Source organism: Oryctolagus cuniculus, chromosome 1 (assembly GCF_964237555.1).
Source record: "Oryctolagus cuniculus chromosome 1, mOryCun1.1, whole genome shotgun sequence".
NCBI lineage: Eukaryota > Metazoa > Chordata > Mammalia > Lagomorpha > Leporidae > Oryctolagus > Oryctolagus cuniculus.
The window spans coordinates 52,787,995-52,812,288 of NC_091432.1; the positions used below are offsets into that span (position 1 = coordinate 52,787,995).

Genomic DNA, 24,294 nt, shown 5'->3' on the forward strand with positions numbered 1-24,294 from the left:
GGAGAGAGAGAGAGAGAGCCAGAGAGAAAGGTTTTCCTTCCGTTGGTTCACTCCCCAAATGGCCGCCACGGCCAGCGCTGCAGCCAATCCAAAGCCAGGAGCCAGGTGCTTCCTCCCGGTCTCCCATGTGGGTGCAGGGGCCCAAGCACCTGGGCCATCCTCCACTGTCCTCCCGGGCCACAGCAGAGAGCTGGACTGGAAGAGGAGCAACCGGGACTAGAACCCGGCGCCCATATGGGATGCCGGTGCTGAAGGCGGAAGATTAACCAAGTGAGCCACGGCGCTGGCCCCTCCCCAAAACTTTCTAATTTTGATGAAATTCAATTATCAGTTTATTCCTTTCGAAATTGTGCCTTCTATTTCTAGAAGTTTCATGGTTTTAGATTTGAGATGTCTGTGATTCATTTTGAGTTAACTTTTGTATATGATGTGAGCTGTTGATCAGAGGATTTTTGTGTTTTAAGAGTGCTGGAAATGAAATAACCATTGTATATGCATTTATTATAGGACTGTTTCATGGAAAAACTCTTCTTACTTGAATTGTTTCTGAACTCTGGTTGAAAATGAGTTGTCTGTACATGTATAGGTGTATAGATCTTGCTAGAGTTTCTATTCTGGCCCACTGATCTACTTGCATGCTGTATTCATTACTGCAGCTTCATAATAAGTCTTAAAATCATATGTGTTAGTCTTATAACCCCATTTTCCCCCCTTAAAGTTATGTAGGCACTTTAAAGCCCTTTGCATTTGCGTATTAATTTTAGATTTAGTTTGTCACTTTTGAAAAGGAAGCTGGCTTGATTTTTGATTGTGATTATGTTGGATCTATACATCAACTTTGGGAGAACTGACATCCTAACACTGTTGAGTCTTCTGATGTATCAAAATATTTGAGTTTTTCAATATTATTGTAAATGGTATTGTTTTTAAGTCTTCAAATTCAGATTATTTCTAATATATAGAAATAGTTGACTTTAAAATAATGATCTTGTATTTTGCACCCATGGTAAACTAACTTAGTAACTCAGCAGTTCAAATCACTTTTTTGTACTGGAGTCAATATATAATCATGTTATCTACAAATAAAGATGGTTTTATTTCTTTACCCGTCTGAATTCTTTCAATGTCTTTTTTTTTTTTTTTTTTTGCCATATCACACTAGCTGGAATCATAAGTACATGATTGAAAAGAAGTGATAAGAGTAGATATCTTTAGTTTTTTTTTTTTAATTTATTTGAAAGAGTTACACAGAGAAGAGGCAGAGAGAGAGAGAGAGAGAGAGAGAGAGAGTCTTCCATCCACTGGTTCACTCCCCAATTGGCCGCAACAGCCGGAACTGTGCTTATCCGAAGCCAGGAGCCAGGAGTTTCTTCCAGATCTCCAACTTGGGTACAGGGGCCCAAGGACTTGGGCCATCTTCAACTGCCTTCCCAGGCTAAGCAGAGAGCGGGATCGGAAGTGGAGCAGCTGGGACTTGAACCGGCGCCCATATGGGACGCCAGCACTGCAGGCGGTGGCTTTACCCACTATGCCACAGTGCTGGCCCCTTGTTTTTGTTTTTAAAATTTATTTATTTATTTGAAACGCAGTGTTAGAGAAAGAACGAGAGCAAGCAAGCTTCCATCCATTGGTTCATTCCCTAGATGGCAGCAATAGCCAGGACTAAGTCAAACCAAAGCCAGGATCTTCATCTAGGTCTTCCACATGTGTAACAGGGGCCCAAACACTTGGGTAATCCACTACTGCATTCCCCAGGCCATTAGTGGTAGCTGGATGGGAAACAGAGAAGCCAGGACACTAACTGGCTGCCCATATGGGATGCTGGCATTCCAGGCAGCTGCTTTACCAGCTATACCTGGATCAAATGTGGAGCAGCCAAGACAACAACCACCACCCATATGGGATGCCTGCGTTGGAGGCTACGGCTTTACTGCTACATCACAGCACTGGCCCTGAAAGAGATTTTCCATCTGCTGGTTCACCCCCCAGATGGCTGCAATAGTCAAGGCTAGGCCAGGCCAAAGCAGGAACTTCACCTAGTTCCCGTGTGGGTGCCATGGGATATTTTACTGCTTTCCCAGGCCCATTAGCAGGAAGCTAGGGCTGATATTATTCTGTCTTAAAGCCTTAGAGGAATTCTTTAGTGAAGCCACATGAAATTTTCTTGTAGAGGATGTTTTTATTACAAATTCATTTTCTTTGATAAATACCCAGCTCTTTAGCTTATCTTTCTTCTTGAGTGGCCTTTGGTAGATTTGAATTTGTTCAGTTCTTCTTAACTTGTGAAATTTGTTTGCATAAAGTTGCTTACAATATTTTGCTATTTTAATAACTATAGCTTTGAAGATATCAACTCTTATTTCTGATGTTAGTAGTCTATATCTTCTTTTTTTGAACCATTCTGGTTAGAAATTTATCAGTTCATTTCAAAAGGACCAGGTTTGTTTTCATTGTTTTTTCCCTGTTTTTTTTTTTTTTTTCTAATTATGTTGATTTCTACTTTGATCTTGGTTATTTTCTTACACTGCTTTTTGGTTTAACTTGTTCTTTATTTTCTTCAGGTGCAAAGTGAGGTCATTTCCGTAGACTTTTTTTTTAAACTAATGTAGAAATTTAATGTTACAATTTACTTGCTAGGTACTGGTATAATGTCATGCCATGCCACAAATTTTAATGTTGATGGGAAATTTTTTGTTTTTAGTTTCTCTCAGTTCAAAATGTACTGATTTCCCATTTAATTTCTTCTTTGCCCATGACTTATTTGGATAAAATTATTAATTTCCAAATACTTGGGAATTTTCCAGATGGCTCTGTTGTTGAATTCTAATTTAATTACATTGTAGTCAGAACAAATGCTTTGTATGATTAAAATTTTTAAGTTTATTAAAACTTGCTTTATTGCCCAGAATATGATTGAATAAGTTTTCTGCCTTTGTTGGGTGAAGTGTTCTGTTGAATGTCAGGTCAAATCAGTTGATTGGGTCATTCAAATCTTACTAATTGATTTTCTGTGAAACAGTATGATGTTTTTGAAATCTCTGACTATAATTGTGGAGTTGTCTAGTTCTTGTAATTTTATTTTTGTTCCATATATTTTTGTTCCATATATTTTGAAGCTCTGTTTGAGGCTTGGATTGTTGTATACTCTTAATAAATCAGCCCCTTTATCCTTATGAAATACTTTGATAACATTCTTTGCTCTGAGCTCTATTATTTTTTTTTTTTTTGGACAGAGTTAGACAGAGAGACAGAGAGAAAGGTCTTCCTTCCATTGGTTCACCCCCAAATGGCCTCTATGGCTGGCACGCTGCGCCTATCCAAAGCCAGGAGCCGGATACTTCCTCCTGGTCTCCCTATACTTTTTCTTTCTTTGGACTAATATAGCCTACTGTATGTTTCCTCTTCTTGTTATATTGAACCTCGTAGTACCTTTATATTTAACATATGTAGATGGCAACAAATAGTTGGGTTTAGTTTTTGTGTCCAATTTGATAATCTCCCCCTTTTATGGCTTAGATCATTTACATTTAAGTGATTTAGACCATTTATATTTATGTTTAGAGTCTGTTATGTTGCTTTGTGTTTTCTATTTGTCCTATGAATTTTTCTTCTCTATTTCTCCCTCTTCCTTTTTTATCTTTGTTCTCCTTTGGGTTAAATGTATTGTTTAAAATGATTTCATTTTATCTCCTTTGTTGGCATATTAGCTATAATTCCTTATGTCCTTAAAAAGAGGAACTTCAAAAAGTTCATGGAAAATGGGATTAAAGATAAGTTTATTTTGGTTCAAAAATTGTGAAATCCATATGTCTTATTTTCATAGTATGCATTATTTGTGAAAGTTTTGAAGATCCTTTCTATTAGTGATTGCTTTAACATTTATGGTATGTATTTTAATTTATCACAGTTTCCCTTCAAATGATGTTACACCATTTCTTTTCGTGTATAAAAACCTTACAGTATGGGGCCAGTGCTGTGGCTTAGCAGGTAAAGCCACCGCCTACAGTGCTGGCATCCCATTTGGGCACTGGTTCAAGTCCTGGCTGCTCCACTTCCAATCCAGCACTGTGCTATGGCCTGGGAAACAGTAGAGGATGGCCCAAGTCCTTGGACTCCTGCATCCATGTGGAAGACCCAGAGGAAGCTCCTGGCTCCTGGCCTCGGATTGGCGCAGTTCTGGCCATTGCAGCCAATTAGGGAGTGAACCAGCAGATGGAAGACCTCTCTCTCTTTCTCTGCCTCTCCTTCTTTCTCTGTGTAACTCTGACTTTCAAATAAATAAATAAAAATTTTAGCTATTGTAGTCATACGTGTATGTTATAAACCTCACATTATAATGGTATAATTATTAATATTTTGAAGAGATTTAAACAGTGAGAAAAGTATCATATTTGTCCTTGCAGTTACTATTTCCAAGGTTCTTCATTCCTTTGTGTAGATGCATATTTTCATTTGGCATTATATTTTCTGCTCAAAGGACTTCCTTTTTGTAGTACAGATCTGCTCATGGTAAATTTTTTTTTGTCAGAATGTCTGTATTTCTCTTTTTTGAAAGATGTCTTTTCTAACAAACCTATTGGCAAATTTTGTTTTAGTTATAGAATTTGTGCATATCCCATCTGTGAGTTTGATCTTAGGAACACATTTCTTTTTGCTTCCTATTTATTTCTCTTCCTGTAAGGACTCTATTTATACCTGTATTGGGCCAATTAAAGTTGACCCACAGTATACTCCTGCTATTTAATAGCTATTTTCTCTATTTCATTTTAGATATTTAATAAATATTTATTTGTTATCAAATTCATCAATCTGTAACATGTAATCTCCCATTAATTCCACTCAGTGTTGTTGTTGTGTGGTTTTTTTTTTTTTAGATGTATTCATTTGGAAGTCAGAGTTACACATAGAGAGGAGGAGAGGCAGAGAGAGAGAAAGAGGTCTTCCATCTGCTGGTTCACTCCCCAATGGGCCACAATAGCTAGAGCTGCACTAATCCGGAGCTAGGAGCCAGGAGCTTCCTCCAGGTCTTCCCATGCAGGTTCAGGGGCCCAAGGACCTGGGCTATTACACTGCCTTCCCAGACCACACCAGAAAGCTGGATCGGAAGTGGAGTAGCCGGGTCTCGAATCGGTGCCCATATGGGTTGCTGGCACCTCAGGCGGCAGCTTTAGTCACTAAGCCACAGCACTGGCCCCTTTTGTCTCATTTTTATTTCTGGAAATTTAATTTGTATCTTTGTCTTCTATTTCTCTGTGTAATTTTTTGGAGGAATACGGTTATGATGACTTTTCTAATGCCTTTTTTTTTTATAAAGATTTATTTATTTGAAAGAGTTAGAGAAGGAGAGGCAGAGAGAGAAGGGGGGGCGGTGGGGGGAGGTCTTCCATCCACTTGTTCACTCACCAATTGGCCGCAACAGCCGGAGCTGCACCGATCTGAAGCCAGGAGCCAGGAGCTTCCTCCAGGTCTTTCCATGCAGGTGCAGGGGCCCAAGGACTTGGGCCATCTTCCACTGCTTTCCCAGGCCATAGCAGAGAGCTGGATTGGAAGTGGAGCAGCCTAGTCTTGAACCAGCGCCCATATGGGCTGCTGGCACTGCAGGCAGCAGCTTTACCCGCTATGCCACAGCACCAGCCAAATGCCTTTGTTTCTAATTCTAACATATATGTCAGTTCTGGCTTCATTTCAGTTGATTTTTTCCCCTTATCAATTACGTGTTCTTGCTTCTTTACATAGTACTTGGTCATTTTTAAGTTTCATTTATTTATTTGAAAGAGTGACTGGGAGAAAGTAGAATCAGAGAGAAAGATCTTCCATCCATTGGTTTACTTCCCACATGCTCACAACAGCTAGGGCTGGGTCCCAACACAGCCAGGAACCAGGAACTACATCTAGGTCCCCTCCCCTCCCCCCAATCTCTCTTATCCCAACTTGGGCCATCATCCACTGCCTCCTAGGCACATTAACATGGATTGGATTGGAAGGAGAGTCAGGACTTGAACCCAAGTACTCTGTTATGGAATACAGATTTCCCAAGGGGTACCTTTTAACCCATTTCACCAAGGTGACTTTCCTGTGCTTGGTTATTTTTGATTGAATGTCATACATTATGAATTTTTCCTTGTCAGAGTTGATATGTTTTATTCCTACGAATATTCTTGAGCTTTGTTTTTTATTCAGTTATTCAGAAACAATTTGATGCTTTCAGGTCAAGTTAAAATTGGTTAGGTGTGACTAAAGCAGTGTTGACTCTGGGTCTAATTATTTATTATTTTGGAATCAGGACTTGCCTGGCTCTCTCTTCCATGTCCTACATATACATTATGAGGTTTTTCACTGTGATTTATGGAAAGAGACTCTATTACTGGCTCTGTGTGTGTGCTGGACATTGTTTCCTTGAATCCTTTGAGTGGTTTCTTTCCCTACCCTCTTGTAGTTTCCTTGTATGTATTTACTTCTGATATTTAGTTGAATACTCAAGGAAGACTGCTTGTCTCTCAAATGTTCTCTCTCTGTGCTACTTCTCCTCTCTAGTCCTCTTCTGAGGACTCTGGCCACCTATTCCAGTATCTCAGCTCTGAATCTTTAATTTAAGAGTCCACTGGGTTTCCCTGAGTTTCCTGTTTTTGTTCTTACCGTGGAAATTCTCAACTGGACTTAATGTCATTTGCTTTTCATCTTTGAGGGATTACTCTTCTTCATTTACTGCTGTATTGTGTCTTGAAAAACCATTGTTTCGCTGGCGCCGTGGCTCACTAGGCTAATCCTCCGCCTTGCGGCACCCGCACACCGGGTTCTAGTCCCGGTCGGGGCGCTGGATTCTGCCCCTGTTGCTCCTCTTCCAGTCCAGCTCCCTGCTGTGGCCAGGGAGTGCAGTGGAGGATGGCCCAAGTCCTTGGGCCCTGCACCCCATGGATAAGCAGGATAAGCACCTGGCTCCTGCCATCGGATCAGCGTGGTGCGCCGGCCGGCCGCAGTGCGCTGGCCGCGGCGGCCATTGGAGGGTGAACCAACGGCAAAAGGAAGACCTTTTTCTCTGTCTCTCTCTCTCACTGTCCACTCTGCCTGTAAAAAATAAAAATAAAAAAAAAATTGTTTCATATTCTTTTTTTTTTTTTAATTATTTTAGGAAAGTAAGTAAAATACAGTCCTTATTCTGTCATGGCTGGAAGCAGGTATTGGGGTTGATTTACTCTTCATCTCCTTACCTGTCCTCAATTCATGTCTCTCACATCCTTTTAAATGTACCCTAAAGCAGAACTGTCCTTTTAAACCTGCGCATCCTCATTTTCTTTTGCACATGTTAATTATTTTTATCTTTAGAGTGCTTCACTGATCTAAAATTATTTAATTAAGCAGAGTAGGACATAATTAGTCTTCTCTGACATCTGATTTTGAGATCAGGTCCCAGGCACATAACTATTTGGGAGTGAAAAGAAAGTAAGTAGAAGTATATTATGACACTTTTTGCATTCATTTAAAGTATAAGCAGTTTAGAAATGAAGCCAATATTTCAGCAGAATGCTTAGCAGTGTCTAAGCTACTGAGGTGTCTAGTGGAAATGCTTTTTCAATTAATCAGTCTACTTGGCTCTTGCTCAAACTGAGCATTTACTCTCCATTTGCTTTAGTTGTAGCTGTGTTTATTCCGTATTCATTAAATTAGCAGACAAACATTTAGAAAATATAGTTGAAAATGTTTACAACTTAGCAACCAGAATAATTTGAAATTATTTTTTTCCTGTGTATGATCCTTGTTTTATTAATATGGGTTCTTTTTCTTTTTCCTACTTAAGAAAATGAACCAGTAATTCCATTGTTCCTACTCTGAGGTTTTTAAACATAAATGCTTTAGGATCTTTTGATTTCTTCTATATGAAGAAAGATTATCTTTCGAAGATACAATCATGTGAATTTTTTTTTTTTTTTTTGCCAGAAAGTAGATGGGAGTGGAATTTTTTCTCTGTATGTTTATGAGAGACAAATGACTGATAAAGGCTCATAGCTTTTTTTTTTTTTCTTAAATTTTTCCAGAAGTGACTTTTGGCGTAAATACAAAGTTCTTGTATTCCATGTTATAGCAAGGTGCTGATTGGTTTTCATAATGAAAAAACTACTAAAATGATGAAAAGGCTTATAGCTAATAAACCAACAAAAGAGATGACCCTGAGACATTGAAGGATTTAAAACTTTCTAAGTCACTAATAAAATTAAATTTTAGGGATGATCTTTGGCATAGCAGTTACAGCACTGCTTGAGATAACCTGCATCCCATATTGTAGTGTCTGAGTTTAAATCCCAGTTCCAGTCTCAATATTCCAGCTTCTTGCTAATGTACACTTTGGGGAGATAACAGGTATTGGCTCAGATATTTGGTTTCCTGCTACCCGCATGGGAGAACAGAGTTAAATTCCTGACTCCTAACTTAGTACTGGCGCAGCCCTGGCTGTTGTGGGCGTTTGGGGAGCAAACCAGGAGATGGGAGATCTCTCCTTGTTTCTCAAAAAAAAAAAAATTTGAAATATTAACTAGTATGATTTTGGTAAAGGTGAGAGTATAATATTATGGAGGAGGCACTAGGATGAACCAAAAAGCTTAAATGATAGAGGATTTCCACTAAATATGATGTGACAATTAAACTGACATTTAATGGGTAGATTATATTGTGGCAGCTGATCAGTTTACTTATAGTTCACATTTAATCCTCGTTTTAACTTACTTAATACACTTTATTTAATCCTCATGTTAACCTTCAAAGGTAAATAGAATCTACATTTTACAGATGGGAAGCCAAGTTTCCAAAATATTAAATAACATTCAAAATGTCAAGTTTAGTATTAAAGGACAATTTGATTGCATTTATAATCCTAAATTGATGAAGTTCCTTCTGTTTCTTAAAAAAAAATTAAGTAACTTTAAACTATGAGCCATTATGTATGCTAACATGGTAAATTTCTGATTTGCCTGTGTCTGGTGCTCTCATTTTTATAACCATCAATTTTCTAACCTGCAATGTATTCTGATTATTGAAATCTTGTCTATTTGTCAGGGCCTTTTGGACTAGTATTAACTCTGATGTATAGCAATGTCATCTTGTGCTGAGTTCCTAACGCATCTCTCACTCACTCAGTAGTTATATAACTGGGATATATGTAGTAGCTTTATATTTGGAAGATGAGATAACTCCTGAAAATTGCTACATGTTCATGTATTACTGCTATGCTTAGATCATAAGCTCATGAAGGAGCTTCTTCTATTGACATTTAGCAATGTTGTACACATAGTACATGTAAATAATTGTGTGAATGAATTTAGACTATTTTAATTAACATTCTCAATGATTTTACTTTCTCTGTGTGTGTGTGTGTGTGTGTGAGAGAGAGAGAGAGAGAGAGAAAGAGAGAGAGAGAGAGAGAGAGAGAGAGAGAGATATTTTACTTCTTGTGGACCTGTTTACTCTGTAAGATGTTTTAAAGTCCCTTGACTTTATCTAGGCAGTCAGTGCAGTTAAAATTTTCAGAGAGATATTTTTCAAAATTTTTGTTTAAAAATTAACAGTGTTTTGAAAAGACTTCTCAAAGTGAGTTGATTGAAGTTGGCATATAAATTTACTTAGCAGGGAGACCAATTACTTTGCCCTGTACTTTAGTTTTTTAATGTTCTAAAAGCTGATATGCTTCCCACCTCTTTTTCCTCCACAATCAAAGAAATCAAAAGGAATACTGAGTAATATTTGGAATATCTGAGTGATCTACTGTTAACTTATACTTGTACTTCTAACTCAAATGTCAGTTAACCTTTTAGGGTTTTAGTTTCCTCATCTTAAAAAATGAGTTCTATTATGTGATCTCTACAAACCCATTATTCCAGGATTCATGAAACCTAAAAGTTTGAGGTATGTTATATTTCAGAACTGGAAAGTAGCATTTTATTTTTTTACTTAAAAATGTTATGATACCTTCTGTTAATCGTGTCTTTCTTTAAAACGATTTTGTGATCTGATCTTTCTATTTTAATTGTGAATTTTTTTCTAACTTACCAGTACCCCTTCGCGTGTTGCTAAAGGAGGAGTGGACCACACCAAAATGAGTCTACATGGTGCTAGTGGGGGGCATGAGCGATCAAGAGATAGACGAAGGTCAAGTGACAGATCGCGAGATTCATCACATGAAAGAACAGAGTCTCAGCTTACTCCTTGTATTAGAAATGTTACTTCTCCAACACGACAGCACCATGTTGGTATGTAAAATCATCTAGTCTGCTCAGTGGTTCTTAAGAGCTATGGGTTTACCTTTTTAAAGTGGTAGTGACACTGAAATGTGCCTAATACTTCAGAGTAAAATTACTTTCTATTAGGTTGTTTCTGTTTTAGCAGAGTTTGGTTCTTGTTGTGAAAAAACATCTTATTAAATGTAACTTAAAGGTGAACTTTTTTTAAAGTCTAGGGCAATAATATAAATGAAGTAACTAAAATGCATTTCAAACTGGCCTATGGATTTCTCAAGTTAATTTTTATCTTTAAAGGTGTATATTGCAGCTGGCGCCGCGGCTCACTAGGCTAATCCTCCGCCTAGCGGCGCCGGCACACCGGGTTCTAGTCCCGGTTGGGGCGCCGGATTCTGTCCCGGTTGCCCCTCTTCCAGGCCAGCTCTCTGCTGTGGCCAGGGAGTGCAGTGGAGGATGGCCCAGGTGCTTGGGCCCTGCACCCCATGGGAGACCAGGAAAAGCACCTGGCTCCTGGCTCCTGCCATCGGATCAGCGCGGTGCGCCAGCCGCAGCGCGCTGGCCGCGGCGGCCATTGGAGGGTGAACCAACGGCAAAAGGAAGACCTTTCTCTCTGTCTCTCTCTCTCACTGTCCACTCTGCCTGTCAAAAAATAAAATAAATAAAATAAAAAAAAAGACTTTATAAAAAAAAGGTGTATATTGCAATATTTTATTTTAAAATAATTTGTAGTAAATTGTTAATAAAAATCTCTTATAAAGAAAGTAAAAATTGGAATAACCATTATAGAGTTATTGAATTTGGTTTTTAAGAATATTTCAAATTTAATAAAAATAGAAGATGAATGAGGAGGTGTGTAATTTTTTTTTTAGCAGCTAACTCAAGTATTTCCCCTTCTTCCTACTTATTACTATAAATGAACGTTATTACTCCAGGTGAATACATTGTGTGACTGTCAAGCACTAGTCTGAAACAGAGGTGCTGAAGGAATGTGAGCTTGCTGATTTTCATTTTCTCCTGGGGAGGGGGCAAATTAAATACTTCAGTTTACCCTAGGAAGAGGTTCTTATAGTCTCTTGTAAATCAAATTCATTTATATTAGTGTCTATTAGTAATGCAGAGAAATTGTCAATATTTAAGTAGATCCTTGAAAACAGACTAGTATTTATAAACCAGATATTAAATAAGTATAAATAAGAGTTAACAGTTTGTTAGTTTAGTGTCTGGCAGTAGAATTGCAGGATATAATAAACTATGTTATTACTTTTAGCAAATTTTGCTTTTGGAAGTCTACTATCATTGTGCAAACAGGCAAAAAGAAGGGGGGGGGGAGTGTCAGAGTATCTCTGGAGATATAGCAAAACCTAATTATATAATCAGTAATGCTGTACAGAGTGTTCCGAGTAGCCTGAGTCATGGAGGAATTTGGCAAAAGCTGATGAAACTGATGAGATGGAGGTACATTTTTAGGTCACCTTTAAAGTTTTGTGTTCCAGCTTCTAAATGAAACTTAGCATAAAATCTTAGTCTTTATTTTCTTTTGATAGAATATTGGAATATGTGAACAAAAATTGTATTTTAATCTGTAAAAGACATAGACAGTAATTATAGATCATTTAAAATTTGTAGCAGTGCTTTATATAACAAAAATGAGAATGAAAAAGCAGTAGATCATCAGCTGTTAGAGCACTTTATTTGGTGGGCAAAATAGTTTTTTCTGGTCCTTAGTGAAAAAAAAAAATTTTTTTTTGACAGGCAGAGTTACAGTGAGAGAGAGAGAGACAGAGATAAAGGTCTTCCTTTTTCTGTTGGTTCATCCCCCAAGTGGCTGCTATGGCTGGCATGTTGTGGCTGGCACGCTGTGCTGATCCGAAGCCAGGAGCTAGGTGCTTCCTCCTGGTATCCCAAGTGGGTGCAGGGCCCAAGGACCTGGGCCATCCTCCACTGCACTCCTGGGCCACAGCAGTGAGCTGGACTGGAAGAGGAGCAACCGGGACAGAATCCAGCGCCCCAACCGGGACTAGAACCTGGGGTGCCAGTGCCGCAGGCAGAGGATTAGCCAAGTGAGCCGTAGCACCGGCCATTAGTGAAATTTTTTTCTTTTTTTTTGGACCTTTCTTTTGTGAATGTGATAAATTGCTGGTTTTAGAATGCCTTTATTAACATAGTAAGACTCCAAAGTTTGTGTTTTCAGAATAAAATTACCCACTTCAGTAATTAAAACAGTTTAAATTGGTATTCTTAGTAATCTGTTACTAACTTAAATTAAGCTTATTGGACTTATAATACTTGATCCCTTGGGTTTCTATATATTTTTTAGTGGAGTATAACATTTGCTTTAATTTTTTTATCTTAGTCCCAGTCCCTAGTCAGCTATGCTTTTTTTAAAAAAAAAATCTACAAATAAAGATGTAAAAACGTTTTGATGTCTTGAGTTTTAATACTGGAAAATAAATTAATGTTTATGGCATTCTGTGATAATATTATCTGAAATCAAAACAGAAATAGTGATTTTAAACAGCTTCTGTAAATTTAAAAGATATATCAGGGATTGAATATTTTTTAAAAATTTGCATAACTTTAACATCTTTATTTCAGAACGAGAAAAAGATCACAGTTCCTCTCGTCCAAGCAGTCCTCGTCCTCAAAAGGCATCGCCCAATGGTTCCATCAGTAGTACTGGGAATGGCAGCAGAAACAGTAGTCAGTCAAGTTCAGATGGTAGCTGTAAGACATCTGGAGAGATGGTTTTTGTATATGAAAATGCAAAAGAAGGAGCACGGAGTGTAAGAACATCAGAACGAGTAACGCTAATAGTGGATAACACTAGATTTGTTGTAGACCCATCCATTTTTACTGCGCAGCCAAATACAATGTTAGGCAGGTTTGTATTATGTTCTTCTTTTTTATACCATTAATTGTAAAGCTCTTTCACAGTCATCATTTTCACTTAACTTTCATAGTAATTCTCTGTTGGAATATAGCATTTCTGTTTTACAGATAAAAACTTGAGTTTTGGAGGTTAAATCACTTGTCCAAGTTAATATGGCGAGAACATGGTAAAGTGAAAGCTCGAGTTTGGTTTTATTTCTAATATTCTTTGCAATTCCAGGAGGAGTAATAAATAGTTATTGAAGTCAGGATACTAAAAGATCTTTATATATTAAGACCAAATATTGAATCTAACCATGTAAATTTAGCAGTGATACATTTCCTGCACTTGTATTTCCAAGTCCAAACACCAAATAAAGAAGTGTTAGCATTATTTAAGAAAAAAAGAAAACAGTTCGTTAGCTATAAAGTCAGCATCAGTTACCAGTTTGATGTAGATATTTAAAAAAAAACAAAAGCAAAAAGGAATGCCGTTAACAAGTACACTTAGTAAAATGAAGGAAATCATAGACAACATAAATTTGATAGTATGTCTAAAATTAAGATCAAATACCTTTTAGTTATAAAAATTTATATCTTTTTCACACTCCTATAAAATGAAGGTACAAGTAAATAGAAGCTTATGTACAGTGAAAATTTATATTTTTCTATATTTTGTGCTTGTGTGTGTGTGTGAGGGAGAGAATTAGTGTATCAAGATACAGAATAAATGCTGGAGTATTCTAACACTATATACATTTTGAGTTGCTAAATGTTTTAATATTGACACTAGCCTTTATAGCCAGGAAAAGAAATACTTGAACTGTAAACAGGCTTTTATACATTTTCAGTATTTTAGGAGATTATTGTTGGTAGCTATTAGGAAAAGAGTGACAATGCTAATACTTCATATTTTGATGTAAAGTTTAAAGAAATACACAATAAGAAATGTGGGTGTTTGACAGTTTGCTTCAGCTGTTAGGCTATATTTTAAGATTTTTAGTTTTTTAAGTATTCATATTGATCTGTAAAGAATATTTTAGTTTAAGTATTTTTAGTTTAAGTATTCATACTGATCTGTAAAGAATATTTTCCCATTTGTAAAAATTTCAGGTATTTGAGAAAATTGCATGACATTTGATTCTTGAAAGACTCTTTTTCTTTTTTCTTTAATCAGTGAAGCCCTCTTTTCATGTCAGTTGACTAACTCATATCTTTGGGAATGAAAATTAATATTCATGGGAACTATAAAAAGCAGATGACATTCTTTTGGAAGCTTTGAAATAAAAAAGCTTTGTTCTTCCTAGGTCTCTGTGTTTCAACAAAAGAGGAAAACATTTAAATTAGGAAACTTGAGCAGAATTCTTAGACCAGTTTGCATTTACTTTGAGAATAGTGCTGTTATCAAATTCTGAAGTTCAACTTTCTTTAATCATGATGTTTTAAGTTTTATTGAGAGTACTGCCTGCAGCATTTCTTTCCAAAGGGCCATAAAGGCCTCCTTTCCAAATACTGTTAAAGGGCCAACAACATGATTTGAAATATAAATCATTTGTGTTTTTCTTATATAAAAATTCAGAGCTTTCTACTAAATTTTTGATTCTCTACTTCTCCATACTAGTCTATTCAAGCATTTGATTGCTTATTTTTCAGTTCTAGAATTAAAATCTGAGATGTCTCTACCTCTCTCTGTAACTCTTGTCTTTCAAATAAATAAAATAAAATAAATCTTTAAAAAAAAATCACTCTAGTTTTTTTTTTTAATTTCAAGAAGGTTTTTTTTTTTTTTTTTTTTTTTTTTTTTTTTTTTTTGACAGGCAGAGTGGACAGTGAGAGAGAGAGAGAGAGAGAAAGGTCTTCCTTTGCCATTGGTTCACCCTCCAATGGCCGCTGCGGCCGGCACACCGCGCTGATCCGATGGCAGGAGCCAGGAGCCAGGTGCTTTTCCTTGTCTCCCATGGGGTGCAGGGCCCAAGCACCTGGGCCATCCTCCACTGCACTCCCGGGCCACAGCAGAGAGCTGGCCTGGAAGAGGGGCAACCGGGACAGAATCCGGTGCCCCAACCGGGACTAGAACCTGGTGTGCCGGCGCTGCTAGGCGGAGGATTAGCCTAGTGAGCCGCGGTGCCGGCCAAGAAGGTGTTTGTTTTCTGAGTTGGATTTTATTATTGTTTCAGGGAATCTGTATGACTGTTCCTTCCTATCAAAAGAAATTTTTAGGGCCGGCGCCGCGGCTCACTAGGCTAATCCTCCGCCTAGCGGCGCCGGCACACCGGGTTCTAGTCCCGGTCGGGGCGCCGGATTCTGTCCCAGTTGCCCCTCTTCCAGGCCAGCCCTCTGCTGTGGCCAGGGAGTGCAGTGGAGGATGGCCCAGGTGCTTGGGCCCTGCACCCCATGGGAGACCAGGAAAAGCACCTGGCTCCTGGCTCCTGCCATCGGATCAGCGCGGTGCGCTGGCCGCAGCGCGCCGGCTGCGGCGGCCATTGGAGGGTGAACCAACGGCAAAGGAAGACCTTTCTCTCTGTCTCTCTCTCTCACTGTCCACTCTGCCTGTCCAAAAAAAAAAAAAAGAAATTTTTATACTCCTTCATTTATAATGTTTGCCAGAAAAAATTTGATAAAAATTCTCAATTTAACATAACTTTTAGTGCTTAAATTATAATTCCTTTTTATTTTGTGCAGGAAATTGATTTTACCTTTTGAAGGAAGTATTTTATTGATGTATTTCTTAATTTTTTGTTATCATAGGATGTTTGGATCTGGCCGAGAACATAATTTTACACGTCCCAATGAGAAGGGAGAGTATGAGGTAGCAGAGGGAATTGGTTCCACTGTGTTTCGAGCTATCCTGGTGAGTAATTTTTGCATATATTCATTTAGTTGTAAGACCCCCTGCTTGGTAGGTTCTTGAATTAGAAGCAAAGTTCTACTTAAATATCTCTTTGGAGGTATGTAAGATATTATTTTCCTTTTAATACCATTTAATTCATTTTTATTTTAGTACATAAAGAAATGATATAAGCAAATTTTATGACCTTGAGAAAAAATGATAGGAAAATTCATCTCTTTCAGATACTTAGTAGTAATATTTCTGGAGTCATATTACTCCTTCCTTCTTAATTCTGTTAAATATGGTAAGTCAGTCATTTTTGCTACATGAGAATGAATGTGATTATTTGAATTTTAATATTCTATTGCCTATAACCAACAGTATGAAAGTTTATATTTTAAAATCATCTCCAAAATGTATTTGTTGTCATCTGTATTTCAAACTTTGAGTTTTTAACGCTTTGTTTCAAGGAATATTTGAAGTAGTATTTCATTGTCCCTACATGTAGTTTGCAGTTAGTGATAAAGATTGGATTTCTGGTGTGGCACTTTGTGTGTGCCACATTCTGAAGATATGTAGTTTCCTTAAATAGTTTTGGTGATATTAAAGAAGGAGCATATCCTGATATAGAAGATAGGTGGGGAAAAGTAGTTAATTTTTGGTCTGGGGCCAGAGCTGTGGCACAGTGGGTAAAGCAGCCGCCTGTGGTGCTGGCACCCTCCATAGGCACTGGTTTTGGTGTCAGCTGCTCCACTTCTGATTCAGCTCACTGCTAATGTACCTGAGAAAGCAGCTGAAGATGGCCCAAGTAATTGGGCCCCTGCACCCACGTGGGAAACCCAGATGAAGCTCCTGGCTTCAGATCGGCCCAGTTCCAGCCATTGCAGCCATTTGGGGAGTGAACCAGCAGATGGAAAATCTCTTTCTCTCCCTCCCCACCTCTTTGTAACTCTGGCTTTCAAATCAATAAATCTTTAAAAAAATTTTTTTTTGGTCAGGTTAGTACTTGGACAACTACCAAAACTTGATTTGCTTCTGTTGATGCAGTAACCTTTGAAACAGTGTTTCTGGTTACTGTGCTTCTAAATTTCTGAGAAACTTGAAACAAGTCTTAATTCTGGGGGGAAGTACATTTTCAGCTGCCCATACTAATGTTTGATCCTCTTTGGAGTTGACAATTTTTGTAACTCATCTGTGGAGTGACTTATTTGTAATTCTGGGGTCAATCTAACCACTTTTTAAGTAGATTTTGGAAATAATTAGTATTGACTGCTTGTAATATGGAAACAAGAAATGATTTTGTTTAGAAGAATATCCATTGGTGCATCTTATTTGACATCTCTTAATACTTGGATACAACTGTGCAATTATTTACTAAAAATCTTAAATTTTGTAAAAGTTAAATTCATTAGGTAATATTTAAGTAATTTGGAGAATAACAGTTAACTTAGTTAAAAATTTATAAATTTATGGTAAATGGTTAGAAAAATGACTTGTAAGATGAAGATATATATGAATGTGGTATGATGTAACAGATGAGATGTACAAGGTAATAGGAAGGACCTGTATTCTAGTCTTATATCTGCTGTTAAATTGTGTGACTGGTTAAATCAGTGAATCTTTTTGGGCCTGAATTATCATTATAGGTAAAATGAAAAAGTTCTTAGGTGAACAGAGATCCCACCTAACTTAAAAATTTCATAATTCTGAAATGTCAAAGCTTCACTATGTTTGAAAGTATTACCAATTCAACCTTAATAATGTTTTGGCTACCTTATACTTAAATATTTTATGCGTTTTTTACATTTGTTTATTCATTTAGGATTACTATAAAACAGGAATAATCCGTTGTCCTGATGGCATATCCATTCCTGAACTGAGAGAAGCATGCGATTATCTTTGTATCTCTTTTGAATATAGTACTATTAAATGTAGAGATCTCAGTAAGTATTATGTTTTATGTGTGAGTGGTTTATAGAATTACGAATATTGTAATGAAAAGTCTGAACTATGCAGTTTACCTAGTTAGACTTCAAATATTTAGTTGAATTATAAAGCATTCTAGTACCATGAAAATTATTATGGAAGTGCACTGAGCTCTTGATATAATCTCTGTGCAGTTTTCCAACTTTAATAATTTATTTTTTTATGAACTCTTAGACTTTCTCCCTTGACTGGCTCCTTTATCATTTGTTATCAGTCTTTATCTCCTTGCTAAGGATCCTGATTTTGGTCAAGTGTTTCATTACTCAGATCACAGCATCCAAAAATTTATTTTTGATAACTATCTTGTAATATCCTGAGCACTCTGGAAGAAACAAATAATTCTCAAAAACAGTATTTGAGATATGGTTCCTGGCTTCAGTCTAACCCAGCCCTAGCTGTTGCAGGCATTTAGATAGTGAACCAGCAGGTAGAAGATCTCTCTCCCTCCCTCTCTGTCTCTCTCCCTCCCTCCGTCTCTGCCTTTCAAATATATATATTTTTTAAATCTTAAAAATTGTAAACATCTTGTTCTCTACTGTTACCTTCTCTTTCCTTTATCTCTTTTTTGCATATCTACACTTAAGGAACACCTCAGTGTTGTCCTTCATCACTGTGGCTTCAAAATTACCTTTACACTATGATTGCTACTTCTGTATTTGCTAACTCCTGAGTACTAGTCATGCATTTCTAGTCTACCATTTGACTTGTCATTTCTTTTTCCTCTGTTCTTATCAAGCTTTTTATGTGTTCCTTATAGAGATGAACTAGACATTTTCCATAGTTTATGGTGTCCAATGGGAAAGACAAGCACTCAACAAATAAAGTTGTGAAAAATGCAGTGGAGAAATTAGATGTTGTGAGCAGTATATTTCAAAGTGACTATGATGAATAATTATCTATGTTAGTGATAGTAAAACTGAAGGAATAGCAACGAGAAGGGAAAGCTAACTATGCAAAGATAGTGTTTGCAGACGCTCTCAAGTGGGGAGGAACATGGCATGAAGAACTGAAGAAGGAAACAGTGTGGCTAAAACTGAAGGATAGAGTGTAAGTGATGAAGAATAAGGCTAGAGGGTGAGGAAGAAACATAACTGAACAAATATGTAATGACTATCCATTCTACACTAAGTACTGTTCGAGATGAGATGAGAAGCAACAAAGTACTAGTTCATCTATTTTTTGGCTTTTGACTCTGAGAAGTCATTTGAATAGTTTTGAACAAATAAGTGAATTGATCTGTAAGGCTGCCACCTTATGCCATTTCATGGGGATACTATTTTTACACTATTAAGTGTAGAGTTGCTTATTGTTGTAGTCCTGTTCTGACTTAGGGTGTAAAAGAATCACTCTTGACTGTTTAAGAATGAACCAAGGGGGCATAGTGGGTAAAGCTGCTGCCTTTGGTGTTGGCATCACATATGGGTGCCGGTTCAAGTCCCAACTGCTCCACTTCTGATCCAGCTCCCTGATAATGCACCTGAGAAAGCAATGGAAGATGGTCCAAGTGCTTGGGCCCCTGCACCCACATGAAAGAAGCTCCTGGCTCTTGGCTTTGGATTGGTGCAGCTCTGGCCATTGTGGCCATTTGGGGAGTGAACCAGCAGATGGAAGATCTCTCTCTCTCTCTCTCTGCCTCTCTCTCTCTGCCTCTCCTTCTCTGTAACTCTTTCAAATAAATGAATAAATCTTTTGAAAAAAATGAACCAAAAGGAGAATTGAGGTAGAAGTGAAGATGTAATTGTGAAACTCCAGGTAAGAGGTAGTAGTGGCTTGGATCAGGATGGAAGTTGTGAGAAAGTCAGATTCTGGATATATTGGCTACTAGAATTGTCACCATTTGCTTGTTGCTTCAATGTGGGGTGGGAAAGAGAGAAGAAGGCTTTAACTGAAAGTGTAAGATTGTCATTAATTGTAGTTGAGGGAACTTCATGGAGATCAGAAATGTAGGAGCCTTATTTAACGAAAATATTTCCTTAAATTATTGTACACACTGATTTATAACCTTTTTTGTATTATAGACTGTATGGATCATGTTGAGGATTTGGGACTTTTATTCTAAGTAGTACAAGTCATGAATGGTTTAAGTTAGCAGAGACAATTAGATTTGATTGCTGTGGGGGAAGATGGATTACAGGAAGCAAAAGCAATGTTGGGAGAATATAATTAAAATGCTTTTGTTATAGTTTGGATGAGAGTTCAGAACAGAATGTGTCTGGTTAACTTTTGCAATATAATAAACCATTCTAAACTTAGTACCATGAAGTACAACCATTTTATTCTCGTTGATTCTGTGAATCAGTTATTTGAACAAGGCACAGCAGAAGTGGATTATGGCTGCTTCACACTGTCTGAGGCCTCATCAAGGAAGAATTGAAGGGCTGGGGTGATGCTAAAGGCTAAATGAAGACTTCTTCACTCACATGCCTTGTATGTGGGCTGGGATAACTCAGAGGCTAGGCTCAGCCAGAAATGCCAGTCAGAATACCTACATGTGACCTTTCATTGTGACTTGGGCTTCTCAAATCCTAGAGGCTGTTTAGGGAGGGAGCATTTGGAAGGGAGCATTTGGAGAGCAGGCATTCCAGAGACCAGAACCTGTAAGTTTCTTCCTGATGTGGCCATGCTCTCATGGTAATGGGCCAGTCTGTATGACCAGCCTACGTTAAAGGGGAGGGAAATTAGGCCCTACCTTTCAGGAGGAAATGTCAAAGCAGAAAGCATATAGCACGAGAGAGTTTGCAGGCAACTTTGAAATATGTAATCTGCCAGAGTAAGAAAACCTTAAATGCAAGATATGTTTAAAAGGACTTGAGGAATGATTTGGATTAGGATGTGAAGGAGAAAGCAAGGATTTGTTCATTTATTCTGCAAATAAATTTAAGTGTCTATTATGTGTTTGACCGTATTCTGAGAACCTGAGTGGATGATAACATTGAAAACATTGCAGGGAAAGAGCCATAAGTAAGTTTTATTTTGAATATCTGAGTTTGAGGTCTCTGTGAGGAAGTATCTGGGTGGATATTTCCAGAAGTCAGTTGCTTATAATACATTTCAAATATAGAAGACAGAATTAAGATAAATAAATTTGAGAATTGTCAGCATAGAATGCTAGAGGAAAAGAATATGAAATTGTCCTGAGAAATATCAGTATTTAGTGAGCACTAAATACTAAATAGGGAAAAGAGTTGGTAAAGGTGATTGAGAAGAATAGCAGAGAGGAGAAAGTAAACCAGGAATAAACAAATTAGATTTTTAGGGATGAGAATATTTCAAGAAAGTGGGAACAGTATAGTCTAAGAGATTCAACTGAGAGGTCAAGTAAGCTTGGGACTAAAAGGGGTGCGCCGTGTGCCGTAGCGGGTTAAGCCACTGCCTGAGATATTGGCCCCTGCCACTCATGTCGGAGACTTGGAAGAAGCTCCTAGCTTTTCTCTCTCTCTTTCTCTCTCTCTCTCTGTGTGTGTGTGTATCCCTCATTTTCTGTAATTCTGCCTTTCAATAAATAAGTCTTTGAAGAAAAAAAGATTGGGACCAAAGGTGTTTATTTCCTTTAACAATATAAAAGCCACTTGGAGAACAATATAAAAGCCATTTGGAGACCATTGTGAGAGCAATTGTATAGAGTAGTGAGAGTAGAAGCCACATTGGAATTGGTCCAGAAGTTAGGAGGGGAAAGACTATGTTGAAACATCTATAAATTTGGCTGTAAAGGGATTTTATAAAAAATAATGGAATAGCTGGCAGAGAGAGAGACATGGCTAATTAATAATCAGATTAATCATTAGTTATCATTTATTATATATAATTATAGAGATAACATGTTGAAGGTAAAAGCTTTCCTTTAGAAGATTGTGGATTTGAAATCTAGTGCCCTTCTTTAACCCACTGCCAATTCCTATACACACACACACAGTCTCTTTCTCTGTCTCCTTTCCCCTGTCCCCTTCCTCACTCGCCCACAGAATTGCTTTATCTGCTTCCAGGGTGATGCGGTAGTAGTTACACCTAAGATAGTGGACTCTTAGGTAGGAGATAGGACATTGCTAAGAAATAAGAATAAAAGAAAATAAGATTAGGTCAGTTCAGGTGAGTTTGTGACTGTGTACTTAGGAAGTTGACATTCACTTAACGAGAGAAATCAGTCACCTTTCTCACTTCCATGTTCAAGTCTGCTATAGAATTCCTAATCATGTTATATTTTGCTTGGCCTTTTGCCTGCGTTATTCCTGTTGATCCTTCTCCTCTCAACTCTCTTGCTACACTGAAATATTAGTACTGTTTGTGAATAGCTTTCTGAGAGGGAGAATGTAGGAGTGGAATATGGGAAACTATTTTAGTTATATGGCTAATCTGAAATGTATATTTAAGATATACTTTAAGACATAATTCCATGTTCTGATGGAAGATAACATAATGAAAAGTACCCTGGGTGGAAATGAGGTATTAATTTTGATTTTGCAAATTAGTTTTGTAACCTTGAGCAAATGACTTCATGATGTATGAATTAAGGGGGCTTGTGTTGGTTGTCTTTAAATTGTCCTTTATTGCTGTCATATTCTACAATTCTTTAAGAACTCGTTTTAGTTTTGGTGACTAAATAATAACCATTATATTGTTTGTAGGGTCCCAAAATAGATGCTGAACTAATGTGGTGTTGTGTTTTTCTTATCAATCATCCAAAAAAATCGAGATATTTTTGTGGGTTTCATTTCAGGTGCCCTAATGCATGAGTTATCAAATGATGGTGCTCGGAGACAATTTGAATTTTATCTGGAAGAAATGATCCTCCCTCTTATGGTAGCTAGTGCCCAGAGTGGTGAAAGAGAATGCCACATAGTGGTGCTTACAGATGATGATGTGGTTGATTGGGATGAAGAGTATCCACCACAGATGGGAGAAGAATATTCACAAAGTGAGTATTGTGGCATGTTTCTTCTCTCCAGAATCATCAGATTGTTCATCTTTTATCATATTAATCAAAGGATAGGGTTTGTTTATAAAACACACACACACACACACACACACACACACACACACTGAACTCTTTCCATGCACTAGGGAGCAGCAAACTACGGCTTTAGGGTCACATCTAGCCTACCTCTTGTGTTTATAAATTTGATGTATTGCCAATGGCTGCTTTCCTGCTATTATGGCAGAGTTGAGTAGTTGCAACAGAGACTGCATGGCTCTCAAAGCCCAAAGTATTTCTTGTCTGTCCCTGTACAGAAAAAAATGTGCCCACCCTTCCACACGCAGAGGTGGTTTTCTCTTTGTCGACTGTCAGTGTGGGATAACTCTAAGATGTTCTTTCATAATACTGTATGTGTTCCAGGAAGACACAATGGTCTTTCAGAAAGTTTTGTGGAACTATAGTTCTTTTAGATATTTCTGGGAAAAAAACCCAGCATTTCTTGAGCAGCAATGTCTAATATTTTTCTTAATCCACTTCCACACTTTTGTGATTATTCTTTTAACTTATTTGTTAAAAAATCTATCTTACATTTTTGCTTGATAAACCCAATATTAGTATTCTTGGCCAGTTTCATAGATGGAGAAGAAGAGTTGAAAGAATGGCTCAAGGGACTGAGTAAAATAGCTAACTTCCTGTTTTGTGTTCCAGTCTGTTGGTTTAGGAAGGATTAGAGTTTAAGTAAAAAATACAGTAATATAGAAAGTACCAAAAATCTTTAATGTCTGATTTTTTTCATTTTTTATATCCTATTCAAAAATTGAATAAAATAGAGCCAACCACAAATAGTATTCTTTCTGACTTTGAAAAAATATTTTCAAAAGATTAATATTAAGGTAATTAATTATTAATATTAAGGTATGGTAGCATTTTTCAGAGTTTATACTGAGATATTTCCTTTGCATGAGGTACTTAAATTAGTGTTGTGATTCTTTTGTGGATAGTTTTAGTAACAGGCATTTCTGTTGCTGTTTGCTCATCCTTAGGCTCCTTGCTGGCAGTGGTTTTATTATGAAAAAGGGATAAACAAGCTTATAATTTATACTTTAATTTTTAAAAGGTTTCCCTCCAAGAGAATAGAGACAAAGGTAGGATACAGAAATGACATCGTAGTGATAAAGGAATTATAATGGATCTGGCTCTTTTTTTTTTCTATTGCCGAACTTTACATTTCAACTTTTTTTATTTTGTATTCTTATATGTATGGTTTTTAAAAGCTTAAAAGAACTTAAAAATGATATTTAATTTGTCTATGTTTCATTTTGTGCCAGGGTGGTCCAACCTAAGGAAGATTTGTTTGAGGAGCTAGAGATAGCCTTGTCAGCCTAGTTTTTCTAAAATGTAACTCTGTGACACTATTCTTTCTGAAATGTCAAAAAAAAAAACTTCGTCTTAAAATATCAGTAATCTTAAAA

At 37.2% G+C, this 24,294-nt stretch overlaps 1 protein-coding gene across 11 annotated transcripts in view; it reads left to right on the forward strand.

The window, feature by feature from the left end:
- The window catches only part of BTBD10 (BTB domain containing 10), a 71,115-nt gene that overhangs the window by 38,104 nt on the left and 8,717 nt on the right, over nucleotides 1-24,294 (forward strand). For 9 of the 11 annotated variants that reach the window (XR_011388373.1, XM_051851698.2, XM_002708820.5 and 6 more), the window contains 5 exons: nucleotides 10,042-10,238; nucleotides 12,822-13,107; nucleotides 15,843-15,945; nucleotides 17,747-17,867; nucleotides 22,625-22,822. Coding sequence is in view for 10 of the 11 variants with exons in the window: in XM_002708820.5 (XP_002708866.1) it covers nucleotides 10,042-10,238; nucleotides 12,822-13,107; nucleotides 15,843-15,945; nucleotides 17,747-17,867; nucleotides 22,625-22,822 (905 nt within the window). In the remaining variant the exon portion in view is untranslated. Of the gene's footprint in view, nucleotides 1-10,041; nucleotides 10,239-12,821; nucleotides 13,108-15,842; nucleotides 15,946-17,746; nucleotides 17,868-22,624; nucleotides 22,823-23,865; nucleotides 23,999-24,294 lie in introns of those variants that run through there. The other 2 variants (XM_070073189.1, XM_051851694.2) reach the window with 1 other exon arrangement.